Source organism: Columba livia, chromosome 8 (genome assembly GCF_036013475.1).
Source record: "Columba livia isolate bColLiv1 breed racing homer chromosome 8, bColLiv1.pat.W.v2, whole genome shotgun sequence".
Taxonomy (NCBI): Eukaryota; Metazoa; Chordata; class Aves; order Columbiformes; family Columbidae; genus Columba; species Columba livia.
Genome location: NC_088609.1, coordinates 5,835,941 through 5,856,113, shown reverse-complemented (window position 1 = coordinate 5,856,113; position 20,173 = coordinate 5,835,941). Strand labels below are relative to the sequence as shown.

Genomic DNA, 20,173 nt, shown 5'->3' with positions numbered 1-20,173 from the left:
AACATGTTCTGCTATATGTTCAATATTATAGCAATGAAGACACACGAGACAAGTAAATTTTTGAATCAATCTCTGCCTGAACAAACCCCACAGCCAGAAGTTCAGCTGTGGACAAAATAAGAAAGCAGAAAGAAAAAGGCATGTGTCTCAAATCCGCTCTAGGCACACAACCAATGATTAACTAAACCAGGCAGCGCTGGCCACGAGGGAGCATAGTATTTCTCCGTTATCTGGATATTTAGGACTCAAAGAGTGGTCTGTGTCATCCACCGTAGAGCAAGGAACTTGATGCTTAAGGGCCAGCTCTGAAAGCTCAGCAATCACTTCAGATGTGGAGATAGAGTCTCTGTCCATATCCGCGGAGCCTTGGGGGAACTCCCGTTCCTGGCTGTGTTTCCTGTGACCTGCCCCAGTAAAAACTCCAGAGTCTCTTCCTCACTCCTGCCCGGATAAAAGGCTCCGATAGGAAAACATCTGCAGGCATTAGGGAGCCCGAGCCCCTCCTGGCTCAAAGGCTCATTCCTCTCTGCTTCCCTCAGATTGCTCCAGGGCTGGACACAGGTCGCCCACCCCTCCCTAACCCCTTGGAAGGGTGAGATAAAGCACTCCCGCTGCTTAGCAGGGAGGTCTACGAAAGTCATTTCACAGCATTTAAAAACTTCTTGTTTGTTTTTCATTTTATAATCTTCTTGTCCATCTGCCCACGCCACACCCATGCCTTTCACCGCTCATTTTCTGCAGCACTGCATCCGCTCTATTCTTAGGCCACTGCTCCCCCTCCTCCAGTTCCACACCAACGTTGTCTAACACCTCTTTGCTACTTTTCTGCATCCACTTCTCCATATTGCGCTTCCCTGTGCACATTCAGACATCCGCACAAATTCCTCCGCCTCCCTCCTCCCCACTCTATTCCTCACTCCCACCTGCCTTTCTCTGGCTGCCTCTAGAACAGCAGCTTCCAATCTTAAAATCTGACAGTGACCTCTTTGCATACACCAGCACCACTGTCTATATTTTATTATCCAAGGCTTTACAGCCAAACCTATTGTCATCAGCCTCGGTAAGGCTATGGGGGACTTCCACCACACACATCTCTGCAGCCTCTCTTCTCTGGACTCTTGTCTTCATCTTTTACATGCAACCAGCTCCACCCAACCAACTTCCCTCTCTCGGATTATACATCGGGATCGCTCTTCTGCCACAAAGTCCCACATTTTTCCCTCAAAAATGCAACTTCCATATCAATGATCTACCTCAATCCTTCCCTTCACTGCACATTTTCTTGCTCTTATATTTCCTCTTGGCTTAGAAACATACAATTGGAGGATGCTGTGTGCTGCTGTCAAAGGAAGTTACCTTATAATCCTCTTCACCAACTGATCCAGCTCCAGTGTTGATGCTGTTGGGTTCTTTGCTTCCTTGACTCTTCCTGGAACAGCAGTCCACTACCTCACTGCTTTGATGATTTGAAACATTATTCTAACAATTTATACATCGATCTATAGCTCGTGTGAATGGCTCTTTTTCCTTCCTTTTAGTTGCTTCATGATTTTTATAGGTATTAACCACATACTCCCTAAACCTTCATTTTGTTCATCTAAGCTATAGTCTTCAGATTATAATTGGACATATTCCTCATTTTCTTGATGATCCCAAAAGTCCTTTCCTGTCTCCCAGCTTAAATCGACTCTCTCAAAAATGATCAAAATTACAGACTGTGAGCCAGGACACTCTAACAAGGGGCTTCACACTTCCCATCTTCACTGGCAATAACCCAAACCAACAAAACATCACATTTGCCTTTTCTATTTTGCATGGTGCTGGTGGCTCAAGTATCCTGTGATTGACTAATACACCCAAAGTTGGAAGGGACGAGGACAAAAAAAATATCCTATAGCAGAAATTTTCATTTGTTCACAAACATCCCTTTGCATTCTGTGCTACTTAGTTTCAACCTACTTCTGTTACATCAATCCTGAATGCCAGCCTGTAGAGTATTTCCATTTCCAGGTGTTTTCTTTCTCTACCAGACCATTGGATTTTTTTCAGCATTCTTCTGCTTTTCTGTCACTGACCCACGCAGAACTCCCACAGGCACCTGCCTCCAGACCAACAGTCCCTCTTTCAGCTTCACAGGTCCTTCACTGACCTTACAATTTCTCAGTCTCTCCAGAGACTAATTTTTCCAAGTGATTTCAAGAGTAAACTTTCAAACCAAGTAAACCTACAGCCTTTTTAAATCCAGAAGATCAGGAGAGAAATATCTCCTCCCTACCCAGATCACACCTCTCCCACCCCAATGCAGGCACCACGTTTGCTCTTCTTCAGTCATACAAAGTTATTTCTGACTTGACAGATGAATTAAAAGGTCCTTGCTGCTCAACTATCCTTTCATACACCAGTTTCTTTGCAGTTCTGGTCCAGACACTACCAGCTGCCCAGTGTGGGCACACAACAAGCTCTTAGGCAAACACAAAACATAAAGACATGTGAAAGTTCCATCTGCCATCATTACCATCAACTTCCAGGTTCACCTTTGTCATCTTTATAGAAAACAGGTAGAAATGTATCTAGTTTTTTGAGTTATATGTGTATTAAACTTTAATTTCTATCTCATTCTGTCTGTGAAGCATACTTTTGTTGTTGTTGTTCTCATACAGTTGACAAACTTTTAGATGTTTGTTTCCATTTGCCTTCTAAGCAAACGCCTGACTTTCAGCAACTCTCATTTTAACTCTTAGACACAGCTTTCTCTGCTGACAAGAGCTTTTCTCTATTGGCCAAAACCTAACTCCTAAAAAACCAAAATTAATCCTTCTTAGATGATTATTCCTGCAACCTTCTCCAAAAGTTTTTTCCCTTATTCAAACTGAAAGTCAAGGTAGCATTTGCCGTTTTGACTCTCAAACTTCCAAGTTCACACATTCAGCTACGTGAACTTCCTGCTCCAGTTCACCAAATGCTTCCCCCGGTCCCCAGGTGTGCCACTGTAAAGCTAAGCATCTCACGGACCTGCTCTACTTTGCTTTCTACAGAATTTAACCGTTTCCTGGAAGCCAATTTAAAGTAAACCCCACTGACACAGCATCACCTCTTACTGGATCAGTCACGTTTGATGAAGGAATCAGCTGGCAACAGCATCTACTGCCTTGGTTCAGTTCTTGTCAGTTGTCAAGACCATTCATCCAACTGGGTAGCCATAAACCACCCACCCACTTGCCTCTTTGCTCTTTCTATGGTGAACTATTTTCTTCCTGCCTTATAATCTCACGCCACTCATTCTTTTCTTTTTCCATGACTACAAGGCCCATTCTGCTAGCCCAAGCCTTGGTGCACCTTCAGCGTATGCATCCCCTGGCATCTGGCACACACACAACCACCAGGCCTGTTACCTTCACTAGAATGGTCTTTTTTCCTTCCCCCCCTTTCTTCAATTTTGTCCACTCCATATTTCAGCAGCTACAATTTAACGTCCTTCCACATCTGTAGTCCCAGCCCTCAAATCCTCCAGTTCCTCTTTGCGAAGGACCCCTTGAACAATTCTCATTTCTACCATGTGACAACTGCAGGAGTTCCTTGCCTCTAATCCTTTCACTTCTCCAAAGGACCCCACTCACTCACTCATACCTCTTGTACCTTTTACCTCCCCCAGTCCTACTACTCTCCTAGACAAAAGTCTCTTTCAGTCTTAAACATTCCCCTCATCTCTCTGCTTACTTCTCCTCCTGCTGCCTTTTCCTTTCTCTTTCAACTGTCTACTTTTCAGTTTACTGCTTACAAAAAGTCACTGACTGGAGTTCACCTCTTCCAACGCTGTTCATGCTCTGTCAGCATACTGCCCTTGGCAACAGAAATTCAGGTGTTTAGCAGCTGATCTACTTTTACAACCACTGCTTTACTGTTCTTATCTGCTGCTGGCTACGGTATGATTCAGCTTGTCTCTCTTTCATTTCACGGGTACCTGGCTGTCAGTTCAAGATCAAAAAACCCCAGAGGAGTCTAAACTCTTCACCTCTCTTTTCTGTTTTGTTGTCTTTTCTTCACGGACAATAGCACCATCCTGTTTGACACATAGGGTGCCAGCCTCCCTACAGGCTGTCTTTACATCCTCAGAGGTAAGCCAAATCTCATTTTTCAGGTTATTTCTGTGTCATAGTTTTAAAATACAACCTTCTCTTCCTAGTCACGTCATTAAAATTCCTTGATGCATTCTCAAACCTTCTATTCCAGTTATGCCTTTTTCTCTAGCCTGACGTAATGCTATTCACACTGATGCTGAAAGCCTGTCACAGAAAGCATTCTCCTCATCCCTACTTCTGAGCACGCCAGCCACCTGTACAAATCTCTACATCTCCATCCTTGTCACAAAAAAATGTTAGGCCAGGTGTCCCAGTTTCCATGGCTTGACCCCAGTCTCCACATCATCTCCCTCAAGATCCTGGAGACACCAAAACCCACTTTTTTAACACAAAATGCCTTCATGCTTTCTTTTGTTGGACCAATTGTGTCTGGGGGGTGTTCTCTCCCAACATCTCCAGCAGTAACGTTTGCCTTTGGAAGTTTTGTTACAACTCTCTATTGCCTCCATGTCTACAAATAACTTCAGAAACATCAGATTGTTGCCAAACTGATACCACTGCCTCGGATACAGACCAGCAGCTGAGACAACATGGGTACAGACAAGTGACACTTCATATTCAGTCTGCAAGTTCTTTTCAGACAGGACAGTGCTTTTGTGCAGCATCTATCACAATCATGAGCTACTACCACAGCTTTTAATATTTCATAACACTGTAGTGACTGAAGTCTAAAGCTTCTCTCAATATTTAGTGACAAAAACAATAGCTACGATTGCCATCCTTTGATATCTAATATTAAATTTAAAGCTAAGGAATTTGGTATTTATACAAAAGCTTCACACTTGCAATTTAAGAAGTGCTGATGACTGCATCAGTCACAGCCTGTTTGTCTTTTGCTTTCATTAATTGTCAAAGTTTGAAACACTAGAAAGACATTTCTTATTTAAACAGGCAAGTGTTTCCAGTGCTTAAGCTGTAATCTTACGGTTGGCTTTTAAATTGACCATTCTCCCATACCAGGGCCAACTACTCAAGGAACCCTGGATGCTTTCTTCAGATCAGGAATTTTAAGAAAGGTTTATTAGACTTCTTGGAGCATAAAAGATCTAAGGTCCCTCACTTACTGGTACCTCTGCAAGAAGTTACTAAGCAAGATTTCAAGCTTCTCAGTACTTAAAGGAATTGGTAATAAAGCCCAACTCACTTAAAATGAACAAAAACTTTTATATTCTTTTCAACGTGGGTTCTACGAAATTTTCAGTTAGAGCTGCATTTCTCTCAGACACATCCAATAATTTACCAGCTAACGCTTTTCAGCTGAAAAGCCTCCAAATCACTCTACAAATGCAGCATCACTAAGAACTAACCACTGTGGAACCGCTGGACCACCCCCTGCTCCAATATCACACAACTTTGAACAGACACGTCCAACATCCATGTTTTAAAACACCTGGGCCTCTCAAGCCAGAAGGACCTTGACCTGCACCAAGAAACAGCAGCAGCTCAGTAACCCAGAGAAGGTCAAACTGTCAAGTGAAGCTTTACAGGACACAAACTGACATCGGAAAAGAAACTTCTTAAAAAAGAAATCCAGACAGACATATAATCAGTAACAGAGTTACTGTATTTGTGACAAGGAAGCCTCAATACTCGCTAATGTGCAAATAGGTTGTTCTCACACTCTTCAGTTAACCTTGAGTCTTCAACTTAAGCCTGACTTAGAGCACCAGCAAAAAAATTAAGACCGACATTGAGAAATCCATCAGCTTATTAGTTTAGTGCTATGAATTTCAAAGCACAGAAAAAACATTAACATCATAAACCCCTATAAGCTCCAGATTAAAGAAAAAAAAGTCACCTCATGACAATTATAAAAGAGACAATTAGGCTTTTCAAAGCAAAACAGCTGGGGGCAGGGATGGCTGTTCGTAAATAATGGTCTGGGTTAGAGGCTATTTATTGACTTTAGGACCACAGCGAAGCCATTAATAAAACAAGATCACAAAAAAAGCTTAAAATATTTTATGCTCTGAAGAGCTTAAGGGAAACAAAACAGCCCATACATTTAAAAAGACTTTTAAAATAATTAATATGCATGAGATTTTTTGCTCATGAAAGGTGCCAGCCTCCAAGCTGAAGTCACCACTAACTGATGCCTGGAACAGGTGTGGACTTGTGACATGTTGCCTCCTTCCCCCCCAAACGGCTCCACTCTGACCTGAAAACACCAACACCAGCCCCAGAAAGCTCAAAGTCACTCCCCTGACCTTGCAGTCCCTTGTCATTCTATTAAGATGGGCACTATCAGCTGTGGGGACGATCTTATGAACACAACATGCACTCTTCCCTTGAGAATATGAGCAAGACCTGGCAAACTCCTCCTACGTACAAGGAGCAACACCCCTGAAACAGGAAAAAAAAAATCTACTTTTCTAAAGTACATTTAAGGGACACAGACATGCTCAAAATGCTCCCCACCTCTTACACAAAACCATCAGCTGGGAAATGGACAGGAGGTCAAAAATACTTTCTAATATTTTTCCTGGTAAAAACAGGAGGTAGAGATGGGAAATCTGCCACTCAAAGGAAGCAGATTTGAAATTATCTGTTCTGATGAGAACTCCATGTACTTCTTGGAAAGACGGGAAGGGGAGATTCTAAGCACTATTTGTATGCAGAATACAATTTGCCTCTTTTTTTTTTTGTGGTTTCAGCACTGCTGCATTGCCTTATGTCATGGAATTTCACAAGAAAATTATTCGATATAAACATCAGGGCAGTTTTAAGTCTCTACAATATCAACCTGGACACTACATCAAAGCAAGTTCTTATGTTATTGCCTTTGATCCTGAAGAAAATGTAGAAACACCACAACATAACACGGAAGTTCTACCCACCTCCTGACCATCTGGCTCAAACTGCCACAGCTGCACTGATTGCAATGAAGTGAGGACACTTTAATCAGCTGGGGACTTGGCCTGACAACGGTGCAGGCATCAGCAGCTGCCAAACTGAAAGCCTGTGCATTTCAGCTCATTGCACTTACCCCTAAAGCCTTCGTGCTTGGAAATACCTCTGAAAAACAGTACAGAGCTGTAATTCCTGCAGAAAGGCAGACAATTAATTTCTCACCCAGCTGAGAAAGCAATATGAAGATAAGAGACCCAAATCTATATTCACTTAAGTTTTGAAGAAGTTTCTGCTGACTTTTCAGAGACCTTAATTAGTCAAAACACCAAGACTATTTGTTTGGGAGACCTGAGACAGGTTCCTAACAGCAGAAATGAGACACAGCCACTCCAAAATAATTGACAAACGTTCAGCTTCTCAGGCCATGAGCTAAACCCTTATTTCTGCACTAAGTACCCTCTGACCCACAGCTACAACTGGTCACATCTTTTTTATACATCAAGAAAAGGAGTCAACACAAGGAGAGAGTCATTTCAGATGATCCAGACACGACTTCACTGTTTTGTTTGGTGGGGTTTTTTTGTTTGTTTTTTAATAGTGAGAGCAGCCAGTGCTAAAAGTTAATATCATAACGATCCGTGTAGAATTCAGCTCCCTGGAGGAGGCTCCAAAGTCCATGACCATCCATCCAAAATGCCACCGTGCTCTACTTACCCCGAGCCATCTTGCTCCTTTGTTGGCAGCCTGCTGGATCTGCACTCTTTTCAGGGTGACATGGTAAACAGCTCCTTCTTCTACTTCTTCACCCCCATCCTGAATTGTGCTCTGCCAGGAAAAGGGCAAAGAGAAAAAAAAAGTAAGAGAGAAAGGAATATTTTCCCTCCTCTGCTAACCACAATCTATACCAGGTGCTCTACTGCTTCATGCAGAGCTGAGGGCAGAAGATGGGCTGCACAAAGTAAATACAACAATCAAAGCAATACAGAATACTTTTAGATCGAGGGAACACTGCAGATATTTTTGGCAAGCTGTCCTTTCCTGCGGTAGCGAGATACCCTGACTTTCCATTTAACTATTTTTCCTAGACTAGCACATATTTTAAATAGTTGTATAAACTCTTTTCTAAGGCAATAGTTTGGTTTTGATTAGCAGTCTTGTCTTCCCTCTCCCTCCCCTTCCCCCCTTTTTTAAAGCAATTAATCTCTTTGGCCTTTCATTTATGGAAGGAATTGCACTTTTAAAAACTGTTGAACTACTTAGGCAAGCAGCCTTCAAACTTTGAAGCTAACAGCATTTGAAATACAGCAACCCTTTATTTCTTTTGACAGGAGGGATCTAAAGCGTTTGTGGTTTGCTTTTCCAAAACCTATTATTTCAAGCTACAAAAAAACTTTACAGAGTCGAGGCTTTAAAACTCACAAATAATAGAAAGCGGATGAAAAGAAAAAAAGTGCAACGTCTTCCAAACTTTAACCGAACATGTGCTGCAATGACTCCTCATTTCCAAGCTTATTAACCGTACGAAAGAGCACAAGTTGCTGCAACGCGGACAGAAAACACGCATCTGAATTTCTCCGAGGAGTAAACTAACTTCCCTCTCCGGAGCACCCTCTCCATCCCCTCGCTGTCAGGCACACACACAGAGTTTCTCCCGAAGAGAAGCATCTCTCGGAAGCGCAGCGATGAGGCAGCGCGTTCCCAGCGGGGCTCCGGGAGGCAGCGGCCGGCGCGCCCGGTCACCCCGCGGGCAGGGGAAGGGGAGGGGGGGGGACGGGACACCCGTTACCATTTTAGCTTTCCACAGCAATTTCATTCTCGGTGCCTCCCCGGGCGCCTCGCCGGGACACGCCGCCGCTGCCGCCGCCGCTCCGCCCTGTCAGCGGCCGCCGCCGCGGGCCGGGCCGGGCCGAGCCGTGCGGCCCCTCGGCTCCGCGGCGCGGGAGGGAGGGCGGGCGGCCCCGCCAGGCCCCGCCTCGGCCCGGCCCCGCCAAGGGGCTTCCTGTTGATCGCGGGCAGCCCCGGCCGACGAGTCACGGCGGCTTCTCTCGTCCCTACTACCCGTAGCCGCGGCTCCCCGGGGTACGCTGCTTGAGCCGCCGCCGCGATGGCCCTGGGAGGGGGGACAAGGTGCGGAGCGTCCTGCTGGGCTTCAGCGGGGACGGGGAGCGAAGGAACCGCCTCCTCCCTCCAGCCATCGCCCCGGTGCAGCCGCGCCCCGGCGCTCGGGCACGGTGAGGGGGCGGCGGGTCCGGGGGCAGGTGCGGGAGCCGCGGGCCCCAGCCCAGCCCAGCCCCGCTGCCGTGGGGCTCCCTGCCCGCTGCCGGGGGGCTGCGAACTGTTCTGCAGGAAGAAGAAAAACAAATAAGCCAAAAAAAAAGAATTACAAAAGCACCACACCCACAGAAAAAACAAAACAAAACAAACCCCACACCACTGCCACAAAAGGTAGAAATGTTAAGCCAGGCTTCATTTTACAAGCTTATTTCCACAAGCTTGAAAGTAAGGGAAGTAAGCGTTGTAGTAAGCCCCAACACGGCTGACAGGGGTTTAGGGTGATGGGAAAGTGGAGGTATGGGGAAAAGCATTGACCCGTACAACTGGCATCAAGAAACAAACCCTGGCTATTTTCACCCATCTCGCCTCAAGAGAATTACTTCCTACTCAAGAAGAAAAGTTTCTGATACTGATTCTGTATCAATAGATTATTGCATTTCCTACCTACATCTTTACACAGACTAAACCCACAATATCCTTATTTTTCTTCTGTGGGTCCCTTGGTCACAGCCAAGCCCGTATGAACCATGATCATCATATCCACACAAGCGCAGGTTGCAGACACCAGCATGCTAACACCAGGATCTCAAAACACCTTATAAAACTAACTTAAGTTGCCTCTTTTTAGCTGCCTTAGTTATCTGGGGGTTTGTTTTGGACTTAAAAATTAAAGCAGAGAGGAGCTGAGTGCACAAATTACTGTACAAGCCAATGAAAGAGGTAAGAATTGAACCAGAGAGTCAGAGCTCCTGAACGCCAGCACTAACAGCGACTGTATTAACATGTTGATACACAAGTGTTAGCACCAGTGACCTCAGGAGCTCTGCTAGTGCAGAGAGACTGTTAGAACTTGCAGCTGTGAACATGAGGAAGCACATGAAAGCAAGGAACATTATTTTAAGCAACGAAACCAACATTGAGCTGTTGTCATGGATGAACTGATCTGATTATTTGCCAGGCTGTGCATTTAGTTTCTTTGTGTAATACTGAAGTTATCCAGAATATGCTGAGACAGATACAGGCTTTAATAATCTGACTAAAATGTATTCTAGTATACAAAGCAGAGTCCAGCTTTCCCAAGTCCCTTGGCTTCTCCTGTAAAACTGCACAGGCCATTTTGAATGCTTTAGATTTTGCAAACTGGTTTTCCAAACCATAATTTTTAGGTGCAAAAAACGGAGTCTGCATTGAATTCATGTAGCTAGCCCAGCAGGCAGGCAAGCAGTTTCAGAACAAATTGCTATTGAACAGGACAAACATCTGTTAGCATATGAAAATGGATACCCAGCTACAAGGAATTTAACAGCAAAGCCAAATAACTACTCTGTATTGAAATAAAAGCTTTATCGTGGTATGATGTTCTGGTGCCACAATAAGTGCACTTTGATGTATTACTTTGGATGGCAGTCAGCAAACCCCAGCATTTATTTCTAACTATTTCTTTAATAAGAAGAAAATGGGATTGAGTTAATACAGTGGGAAGGAGCACGCTTGTTTGGCTCCATTTAGCTTGTCGAATCACACATTTCAGACTGAATCCTTAGGGAACACCTTATGGAAAGACAAGCTCAGGACTTTCCATTCAAGGTAAGGCACGAACCCTCTCATGGATGATGTTTCTGAATTTTCTTGGTCACTGGCAAGTGACAGACAGAATCTCCATCAGGGAGTGCCAGATGAACTCATCCAGTTTAGCAAGAAGCAAAAAGCCACCCTTTTTATTAATTAGATTTGCCGTTAGTCCTACTGAGAGCTAGACTAAAAGCACTTGTGAAGGTAGATATACTTAGGGGGCAGCTATTTCCCAGATGAACAGATTTCTGAGTGAGCCTTGAGGACGATACATTTACAATGGAATGTTTGGTTCTGTAGTGTCCTCAGTCAGCTGACCCAGGAGGGAAGTATCAGAATTAGCCTGAGGGAATAATTCATTGTCTATGCTAAGAGTTATTGCGCTTTACAGATGAGACAAAAAACCTCTCCAATATTAAAAACAGTCTGTCTTTGTAGAACCTTCTGTATTTACTTGATTGAAATCTTAATCTAGTTATGTTGTTTACTATGCCTTAAATTAACTTACATGATTAAGCTTCTAGAAACTGTTTCCATTAGCTAGTTTAGCTGCAAGGGTAAAACTGCAAGGTGGCCAGGACAACACACAGTGCAGCTTAGTTTGGAAAATTAATATTTTTTTAGCCCCTACCTAGTAGGCCAGTTCAGAGAAGCACGTAAGCAGTAGCTTTACTTTAGCATGAATTTAAAACTCTCACATCAAAGGAACTAAATTCTGAAGTTTCCTTGGTGAACTAGAGCCTGGACCCTGAAATCAAAGTGAATTGCAGGTTCAAACCTCCATGGGACCAAGTCTTCTCCCCATGAGAATTACATCAAACACTGCATTGCAAACAGCCCAGCAATCACATTTTCCATAGATTTTCAGTGGAAAAGTGTTTATCCAAATCCTCTGCCAATTCTGATTTTTCAGTTTTCTAGTTCCTTGAAAGTCTGGATTCTACCAATAACTGTCTCACTTAAGAAAATGGTGTTTGTAGCTTGGGGTGGTATCTTCATTAAAGCAGCTGAGAATGGATGGGATGGCGTTTTCCAACATAGCGTGCTTTCCTTAAGCCACAGTATGGGGTTGCTCTCCAGCTAAACAAAGAGGTCAATTTAAATATACTACCTCTTTCGACAGCCCTTGTCTGTATTTATATCATCAGATCCTGTAGCTACAACGAAGCTGTTAAATGGAATACAAGAAATTTCTCTCAGACTAACAGAATCTTGCAAAGTGGATGAAACATACGGTACTACTGACTACAAATTTAAAGGAATGACCCATTTCAACTCCAAATCTTGTCATTAACTTTTACAAAACCATATATGTATTTATTTGGCCTTTTAGAGAGAAAGGATCATGGTCAGTCTAGGCTCCTAAAAATCCACCTTACATCCAAACACTGATTATTTAATACCGGAAAGGGAGAAAAGCACATGTAACATTTTACTTCCATTTAGTTGCATTGTCAGACCATTACGTGGTGTTCAACCACTTATTTGAGACCAAGAGACAGGATCAAAATGCACAGGAAAACGTGAAGACAAAGCAGGCTCTGATTAATCTAAAATATGTTCTGTAAAGATTTCAAGGACCAAAGGAAGCATGAGAAAGAATAATAACAGTCTGCAACTTTCTTTAGTAGAACTGCTGTTCTGGTCTTTTAACAGACTTTAAACACAAATCCCATCTATTTCAATGAACCAGACTCATGGGCAACGTTGCGTTAAATAGTTGGTTCTTTCCAAATCATGTTCACATGGAATAACTACATTCCTGCCACAGTCAAGCCCTGTGTTTGCCCTTCCTACTGAATCAGAATTGTTCCTCTAACACATCTGAGCACGTATTCCCTCCCCCTCGCAACAACAAAGAAATACAAACCCACTTGTGAATGCAACCCTACACTTCTCACCGGGAAATGTTATATAAGAAAATACTTTGAGGTCTGGAAAGTTCTCAAACTGCAGATCATTGACCACCCCAACAAGAACTTGCCGACTGTCCACAGAGAAATAAGTTAGTCACAGAGTGATGATTTTTCCTTGTTTTCAGCTGTTGCTACAGCTGGCAGGCAGACTCTTTCATGAGAAGACAAAGCAAAAGACCTATAAACCAGCTGGAAATGAAGAACAGGCAGTCTTACCGCCTGTGCTAGGGGCCTATCAGACAAAGAAGAGGAAACAGAAGTCAGAGACACCCAAATAAGGAAAATATTTGGGAGAGGAAAGAAAAAGGACAAAGTAAGCAGGTGATGCAAGAGTCATCCCAGATAGCTTCTCCATGAGAGAACGGCATCACACAGCCTAAAAGGGAAGAAGCCAGGTACCAGAGATCTGCATGAAATTAGTGTCGCTGCGAAAGGGTCCTTAGGGGCTTAGGAAGAGATAGGAAAGAAAAACACACAACAGTGTCTTTTTTTTTTTCCCCCAAAAAATAGAAAACACTCCTTGAATTACAAAAAAATGTAAGTTAGGCCATGCTTTCAAGATGTCCCTTTCAATTGCAGTGCCAGCTCAAGCAGTCTCTGCTCCTTGGTGCTTGATTGCACCAGGGGCTAGAATTGCTTGCATGCTGGATATGCCAGACATATCTTAGCAACCATGTCTTTGCATTAAATGTTTTTCCAATGTTTCCTTTTTTTTTCTTTTATTTTTAAGAAGCAACGGCTACCACCTCAAGGGTACCACATATACATATGCAGCTGTTAACTGGAAGAGAGGATTCCACAAGACTGTCTGGTCACCCTCTAAAAAAAAATAAGTTAGAATCTATCGTAAAGAATAAAGCCTGTCCAAAGAGACACACCTGCAATGGGTAATGCATTAGAAGTGCATGCCTACAAAAGGAAATAAAGGCTGTTTCTATTAAGACTATCTCATTAATTATTATTCGCCTGGTTTCTTTATAACCACATTCAGTTCTTACTTTCCGTTTGTGGCATAAGCCCTCAATTTGGTAACTAACAGGTGCTGCAGACGACAGTTCTTGAGGTTGAAGCTATTTTTAAAAAAATCATGCGCAGAGCAGCCACAAAAGCTACAGAGTTCAAAAACTGTAGAAGTGCAAACACAAATCAGTTCTATATTGTGTTTTAACGACTGTGGACTCTGACCTGTAGCTTGGCTACACAGAGCCCTTTACCAGAGTTCCCGTATGAAAATCATGTGGCAGTATCATTACATTGTGCACACCTGAGCTCCTGCTTTCCACTCAGTTACACAGTTAGTTTGTCAGGGAGTGGTTTAGATCTGCTTTGGCATTCAGTGTGCTATAATCTCATCTATGCTGAAGGTCCTTAGCAGCACAAAGCACCTCCCAGGCACATACCTCATGCATCCCTCAGTACTAGGGCAATACTTCTCACACTCTGTGTGCTGGTGTAGAGGGTAACAGAGGTGAATCAGGCCCTCCATCCTTCTCATTTGAAAATAAACTAACTGGGAGATTTGTATTCTTTAAATGAATGAGACGCACTGTCACTATACATCAGTCAGGTTCATCATAATCTGGTTTTGTTGACACTAGAACTAAATAGAGGCCTCCAAGTAACTGGAAATATTAACCAGGTTCATTGTAAATGTAATGTAGTTAAGGAAGCACATCCAGCCTTCCCTTGACCTCTCATTTCCCATGTGATTGCAATTAGATAGGCACGCACTGTTTCACAAACTGTGCTGTTGTATAATCTCAGATCCAGGTGGCATATCCCCTTCAAGAACAGCAAGTCCTTAGAGTTCCATTTGTTAAGACTTCAAAGCAATGCTGCTTGCAAAACCATGGGCCATCACCGGTGAAAAGCAAAACCACGGTTCACATCACCAGTGAACAGCAGCACCTGCAACATCATACGGAGCAACAATGATGGATTTTATGCTCTGCCCCCTGAGCCTTTTGCCTCAAGAGGATTTTAAGTCATGCCAGTGTATCTCAGAGTCCAAAGAGAGTCTCTGCTCTCATACCTGCTCCCTGCTCAGTCTGCAGAAATCTCTCTTGGGTCTTTAGAAACAACCTGTAGGAGCAGAGACAGCAGGTTCTCAGACTTTGAGTCTCAGTCGCACATATTGCAAAACACACAGAAACTTTTCTTAGGCCGTAAGGTCTTAGGTTCCTTTTCCAGCCCCATGTGTCCCTGCTGCTACAAAGCAATCTCTCTAGTTTCGTGCTGCATAGCTGCTCAGGTGCTCACAGCAAATCCTCTTGACTGCACCGTTCACCAGCTTTGAAGGAAGAAACAAAACCCTGAAGTGCATGCGGAGTACGTGGTTTTCTAAGGCTCATAGCTCAGTCAAATAAAAGCCAAAACTAAGATACTTCATAGCTATGGCTATTTTGATGCCAAATTTTAGCACACAGCCCTCAGCTCCTCAAGCTGCAGAGCTGTTCAAAAGAAGGCAGCAAATGTCTTTATGAAGGGGAAAAATAGTTTCCCACTCTCCTCATACTCACACATGGATGAAATGTTTTCACTCAAACTTTCCAAAAAATTCACCTTTGAGCAGAGTCCAAGGGCCTCATTTGAACAATTTTAAAACTTTCTGCAAAGAATAAATACTTTAATCCTATATAAAAAAAGCATTGCTCAATTACAAATTTGATTGTGGGTAATTCTCCTGACGTCAATTCGGTTTCTCCCAATTTATATTGTCATGAGACCAGAGTCAACCCCAGTGCCTACGCAGAATGAAAATTATTACTCCTTTCTTCAATAAAAAGTTAGGGAAGACCGTGAAGAGAAAGCTAATATATCCAGCAAGCATTAAATATCTCTAAGAACAGTGACAAAAATAACAGCACCATAAATGAGCAGACCAAAATGCCTAAACCTTTAGCCTTCATACCAAAATCTCTGTATCACAAGGTGCATGAAAAATGGTAGAAAGAGAGAACTCCAGAGGCATTTGAGGTTGAAGAGGACAATGGCTCCCTATCAGTTCTCCATGACCACACGGAGCCGGTCCTGGCATACGGCAGAGCGCCAGGACAACCTGGTGGCTTCAGGCACATGGAGATTTGGACCTTGCAGCAGACCCTGCACCAGCACAGCCCACGTCTGGCTCAGCTGATAGCTCGGGCATGGAGTTACACCTGAACAGATTCTGGTTGCCTGAGTTTTCTACCTTTTCATGATAATTCAAGCATATCTCCAAAAACAAATAAAGGCAAATACAATGTCATATGATGATGTCACTCGGTAATTTCTTTGCAAAGATGATGGGATGAAACAGCTGTAACAGGTCAAGGGTTTAGGCCTGAAGAGGCTGTGACCAAAGCGTTCAGACACTGTACAGTGCTGGAAACAAGGCTGTCCTGTTGAGATCACGGTTTGTAAACAATGGGAACATATTCCTTTGTCTTATGATTGCTTCACAGAGGAATAGGCAAGCGTGTGTATAAAGGAGAAGACAAGGAGACGGAGCTCACCGATTTCTTCCTATTTCAAGGAAAGGACTGATGTTCCCGTCTTTTACACAGACATACACACACACTTCCATTTGGCTCCTCAGTATTGTAATGACCAGGTTTTCTGCCATAGCTCCTAGACAGCATCATAAAATTAATCCAACAAACACACGGAAAAAAAAAAGGAAAATCTTACAGACATTGTGATATAAACGGGGCATTTTGTTTAGGCCAGCTGAAGTCAGAAAAAGAAAACCGCTTTCCTGATTTGTGAATCAAATGGCTCTCGTACACAAGTGTCACTCAGAAGGTTGCCTTCTCTGTGTTTTGCACCTAAGTAAGGCTTAATAATTAAATTGGTCATAGCAAAAGCATGTATTGGGTTGATTTAGCAAAATTCTAATTTTTCCTAGTTGCTCTCTCATCTCCTTAAACAGCTGATTCTCCATAAGAATCTTTTTACTTTCAATACATTTACAAATTTGTTATTTATATTTTTGGCTAGTTGGTACTGAATCCTCCCCCTCACTCACAAATTACTTGCCACAGTTCATGGTCTTTTCTAGAAAGCTTCACTTTCCAGAATAAGAAATTTACCTGTTTGATTACAATGAGCTCTCAAAATTTCCCATTTACAAACATAACTTTCTTTTTCCTTTCTGTTTCATTTTGCTTTGGTTACAGATACACATATGCCTTTTATGACCCCATTACAGTTTGTTTAAACAGTATAAATCTCTGTTGACTGTAAGTCTTTTTCATTTTTCCTCTTAAAAAAGAAATATTTCCTCCCCTAGAAGTCTGCAACACTCTGGTATCCTTTAATCCAAGCATTCCACTAAGCTGTCTGGGCTTAATAATTCTATTGGAGTGTCTATTATTTAGGATATGGGAGTATTTCCCACTCGATCTGGGGCCTCCCGTTCCTCTGAGCAGACTTTTGTCAGCTAGCTCTGTATTTATATCTAACTAGTTCAAAGCCCAAGGACTTTGTCCCTCCCACCCATTGAGTTACAATCAGATGGCATGTCTCTTGACTCATTTGCTTCATGCACACATAGCTTCCAGAAAGAATAAATGAAGAGTTTCAATTTAAATGCTGTTCCGACAGCAAACTCTAGTAATCACGTTTTCAACGGCACAGAATCACAGAATTGACTGGGTTGGAAAAGACCTCAGAGATCATCCCCAGAGTCCAACCCTTGGTCCAACTCCGGTCCATTCACTAGATCATGGCACTAAGTGCCATGTCCAATCTCAGTTTAAAAACCTCCAGGGACGGCGAATCCAGCACCTCCCTGGGCAGCCATTCCAATGCCTGACCACTCTCTCTGCAAAGAATTGCTTTCTAATCTCCAGCCTAAATTTCCCCTGGCAGAGTTTAAGCCCATGCCCCCTTGTCCTATTGCGAACTGCTGGGGAGAAGAGACCAATCCCTATTATCTATGTCAGAGATCACAATTAAAATGTGCAAAAGTAACTCCATATCTTAGACTTAAAACATGAAGAAAATCTGCAAGCAATCTTGAGAGTTGTGAACCGCAAAACAAAGTTTTGCATTTCTGAACGTTGTGCACCAACACAACACTCTTTACCTCTATGAGGTCATTAAAATAACAGGGATAAACATCACAAGTCCTTGTATTACCATCATAGCGCTCTTCTGGATGCTGAAGACTGTTGAACACCATGGACAGATTTCTCAGCCAGATCTAAAATGAATTCTTTCGAGTTTTCATTGCACTCTGTGCAATTCTTTGGTCTCAGATCACAATGCTGTTAATCCAAGCCAACAAAGGATTCCCAGTAGCGTAACAGAAAACAGAACACAGGCTTCAACTGAGCTCAGAGCAAAGATGTGAGAAAGAATCTCATTTTCCCATTGGCTTGGGCTACTGACCTACCTTGTTCCCAGTGCTCAAGCAACAGTTGTCAACTTTTTTCTTGTCTTCACTGGGTTAAAAGGGAAATAATTGAAGTGAAGCAAGAATTCAGCTTATCTATAGGCCTCTTGTTTTCTTTAACGCTACATTCATTCTATCTGATTTCATCAAATCCTGCAAGAATTTTATTACCCTCTTATAGCCCCGCTACAGAGCCAAGTTAGCACCATTAAATCAGACTCCTACTTCACAGCTTTGTTTTCAGCACTGTTTACAAGATAACTGTAAACAAATACATAACAATTAACTTTAGAAATACATATACGGGTCCCTCTGCAACCCCATAATGTTGGATCATCATACATTCCACTTGACCAATTAAAATTTCAGGGGTTTACTAACTACCACAGCCTTCAGCACAGAAATCACTAAAATAGTATCTCTTTTGAGGGCAGTGCAATAAAATCCTGGTTTGGGGAGTTTGGGTTTGGGTTTTTTTGAGTTGTTTTTCTGTCTGTTTTTTACCTCCTCCATCTCTAAAATATCCCCTAGTCAGAGAGAACAGTCTGTACACCAGTGACTTGCCTCCTGAAGGCTCTGTGGAGCCTCCACAACTTGCTCAGAAGGCTTCCTCAGACTTGCCTCCTCCAGGCTGTGGAGAGACTCCCCATCTTGCTCAGGTGGGTTCCTTCTTCATCTCCTCTAACATCGCTGAAGAGACAGGTGCTTTAAGGAGAAATTCCGAACCTGTTTGAAAACAACAGAAAGGCAGTTTTGAAATGCAGATAGCATTCCGTTTACTTTTAATGCCCTTTATCTTTCTCTCTCGTGAAACACCACAAATTGAATAAGATCATCAGACAGACAAGGAAGATGTTCAGTCATGTTCGTTAGATGCCATGACAGCCACTCACAACCCACGGCACGGTTACCTACACGCAAGGCCCCTTCTGAGCTCCTTTCAATTTCTGCTTTCTCTGACACCAGAGTAAGCTCTGCTGTTGCAGTGGCCTAAGCCAGTAACCCGGGCAGCACATCTACTTCTGCCTCTTGACTACACTGCGTGTGTCAATGTGGTGCTAAGGCTTCCTCGACCAGGACATCTCTAGATGAAGAAAATGGGCACTAAACTAGTGACCTGTTTTGCTAGGGGAGGCAAAAATGCTTTTACCAGCATAAGTCAGCTCCAACCTTTCTCCCTTTATGCTGTTATGACTCTTGTCTTCCACCTTGTACAAACTCTGAGCTTTCCAAAGCCCATATTCCGACCCTTCAGCTCAGTCAAAATGCAGCATTAAGACTTTCTTTTGCACTCAGTTATTTAATATTCACTAAGATCCCTCAGAGTTCAATCTCTCTTCTGACTCTCCTTATCTCTTAGAAGCCTCTCACCTCTGCTGATGCTTCTCGCAGATCAATGCCTACCAGAAGCTCCCAATGGTAAAGTTCGCTGGGAGGCTTTTTCTTTCATTAATATATGCTACCAATACATACTTGGTAACCATTTCAAACTGATAAACCCAGCTCTGAGATGCATCTTTATTCTGATGCCAAAAATGCATCTGCAGTTCACAACAGTGACAAAAAGATCCTGTGGGACACAGGCAACATTTCCGTTACTAACAAAAGTTTAAATGATTTACAGCCTGCAAGTGATGCATATCACTAGTGATCTATAAATACTTGCTCTCACTGGTATTTACCTTCATACTTTGCCCTACATCCTTCCCATTGTTCCCTCTACCCATGTTTTTTCTTTTAATTTTCATTACATTCTTTGAGACACATTTCTACCCAGTTGCAAATGTTCCAGGACAAGACGACATAAACCCTGGTTGTGACCTTTAGGCACTATTACAATGCAAAAATAGATTGTATGAGAGAATCATAGAACCATTTTGGTTGGAAAAGACCCTCAAGATCATCAAGTCCAACTGTTAACCCACCCCTGGCACTACCCCATGTCCCTGAAAACCTCATCTCTGTGTCTGTTCAACCCCTCCAGGGATGGTGACTCCACCACTGCCCTGGGCAGCCTGTTCCAATGCTTTACAACCCTCTCTTGG

The 20,173-nt window shown here is 42.9% G+C and overlaps 1 protein-coding gene across 1 annotated transcript in view; it reads right to left on the bottom strand.

Moving 5' to 3' along the window:
* The window catches only part of LOC102095194 (ral guanine nucleotide dissociation stimulator-like 1), a 74,607-nt gene extending 65,238 nt beyond the window's left edge, over positions 1 to 9,369 (bottom strand). The window contains exons 1-2 of the mRNA XM_065070839.1: positions 8,776 to 9,369; positions 7,704 to 7,814 (exon numbers count right to left, since the gene is read on the bottom strand). Of these exons, the coding sequence (XP_064926911.1) occupies positions 7,704 to 7,814; positions 8,776 to 8,802 (138 nt within the window). The 5' untranslated portion in view covers positions 8,803 to 9,369. The remainder of the gene's footprint in view (positions 1 to 7,703; positions 7,815 to 8,775) is intronic.
* Between the last annotated feature and the right edge of the window lie 10,804 nt (positions 9,370 to 20,173).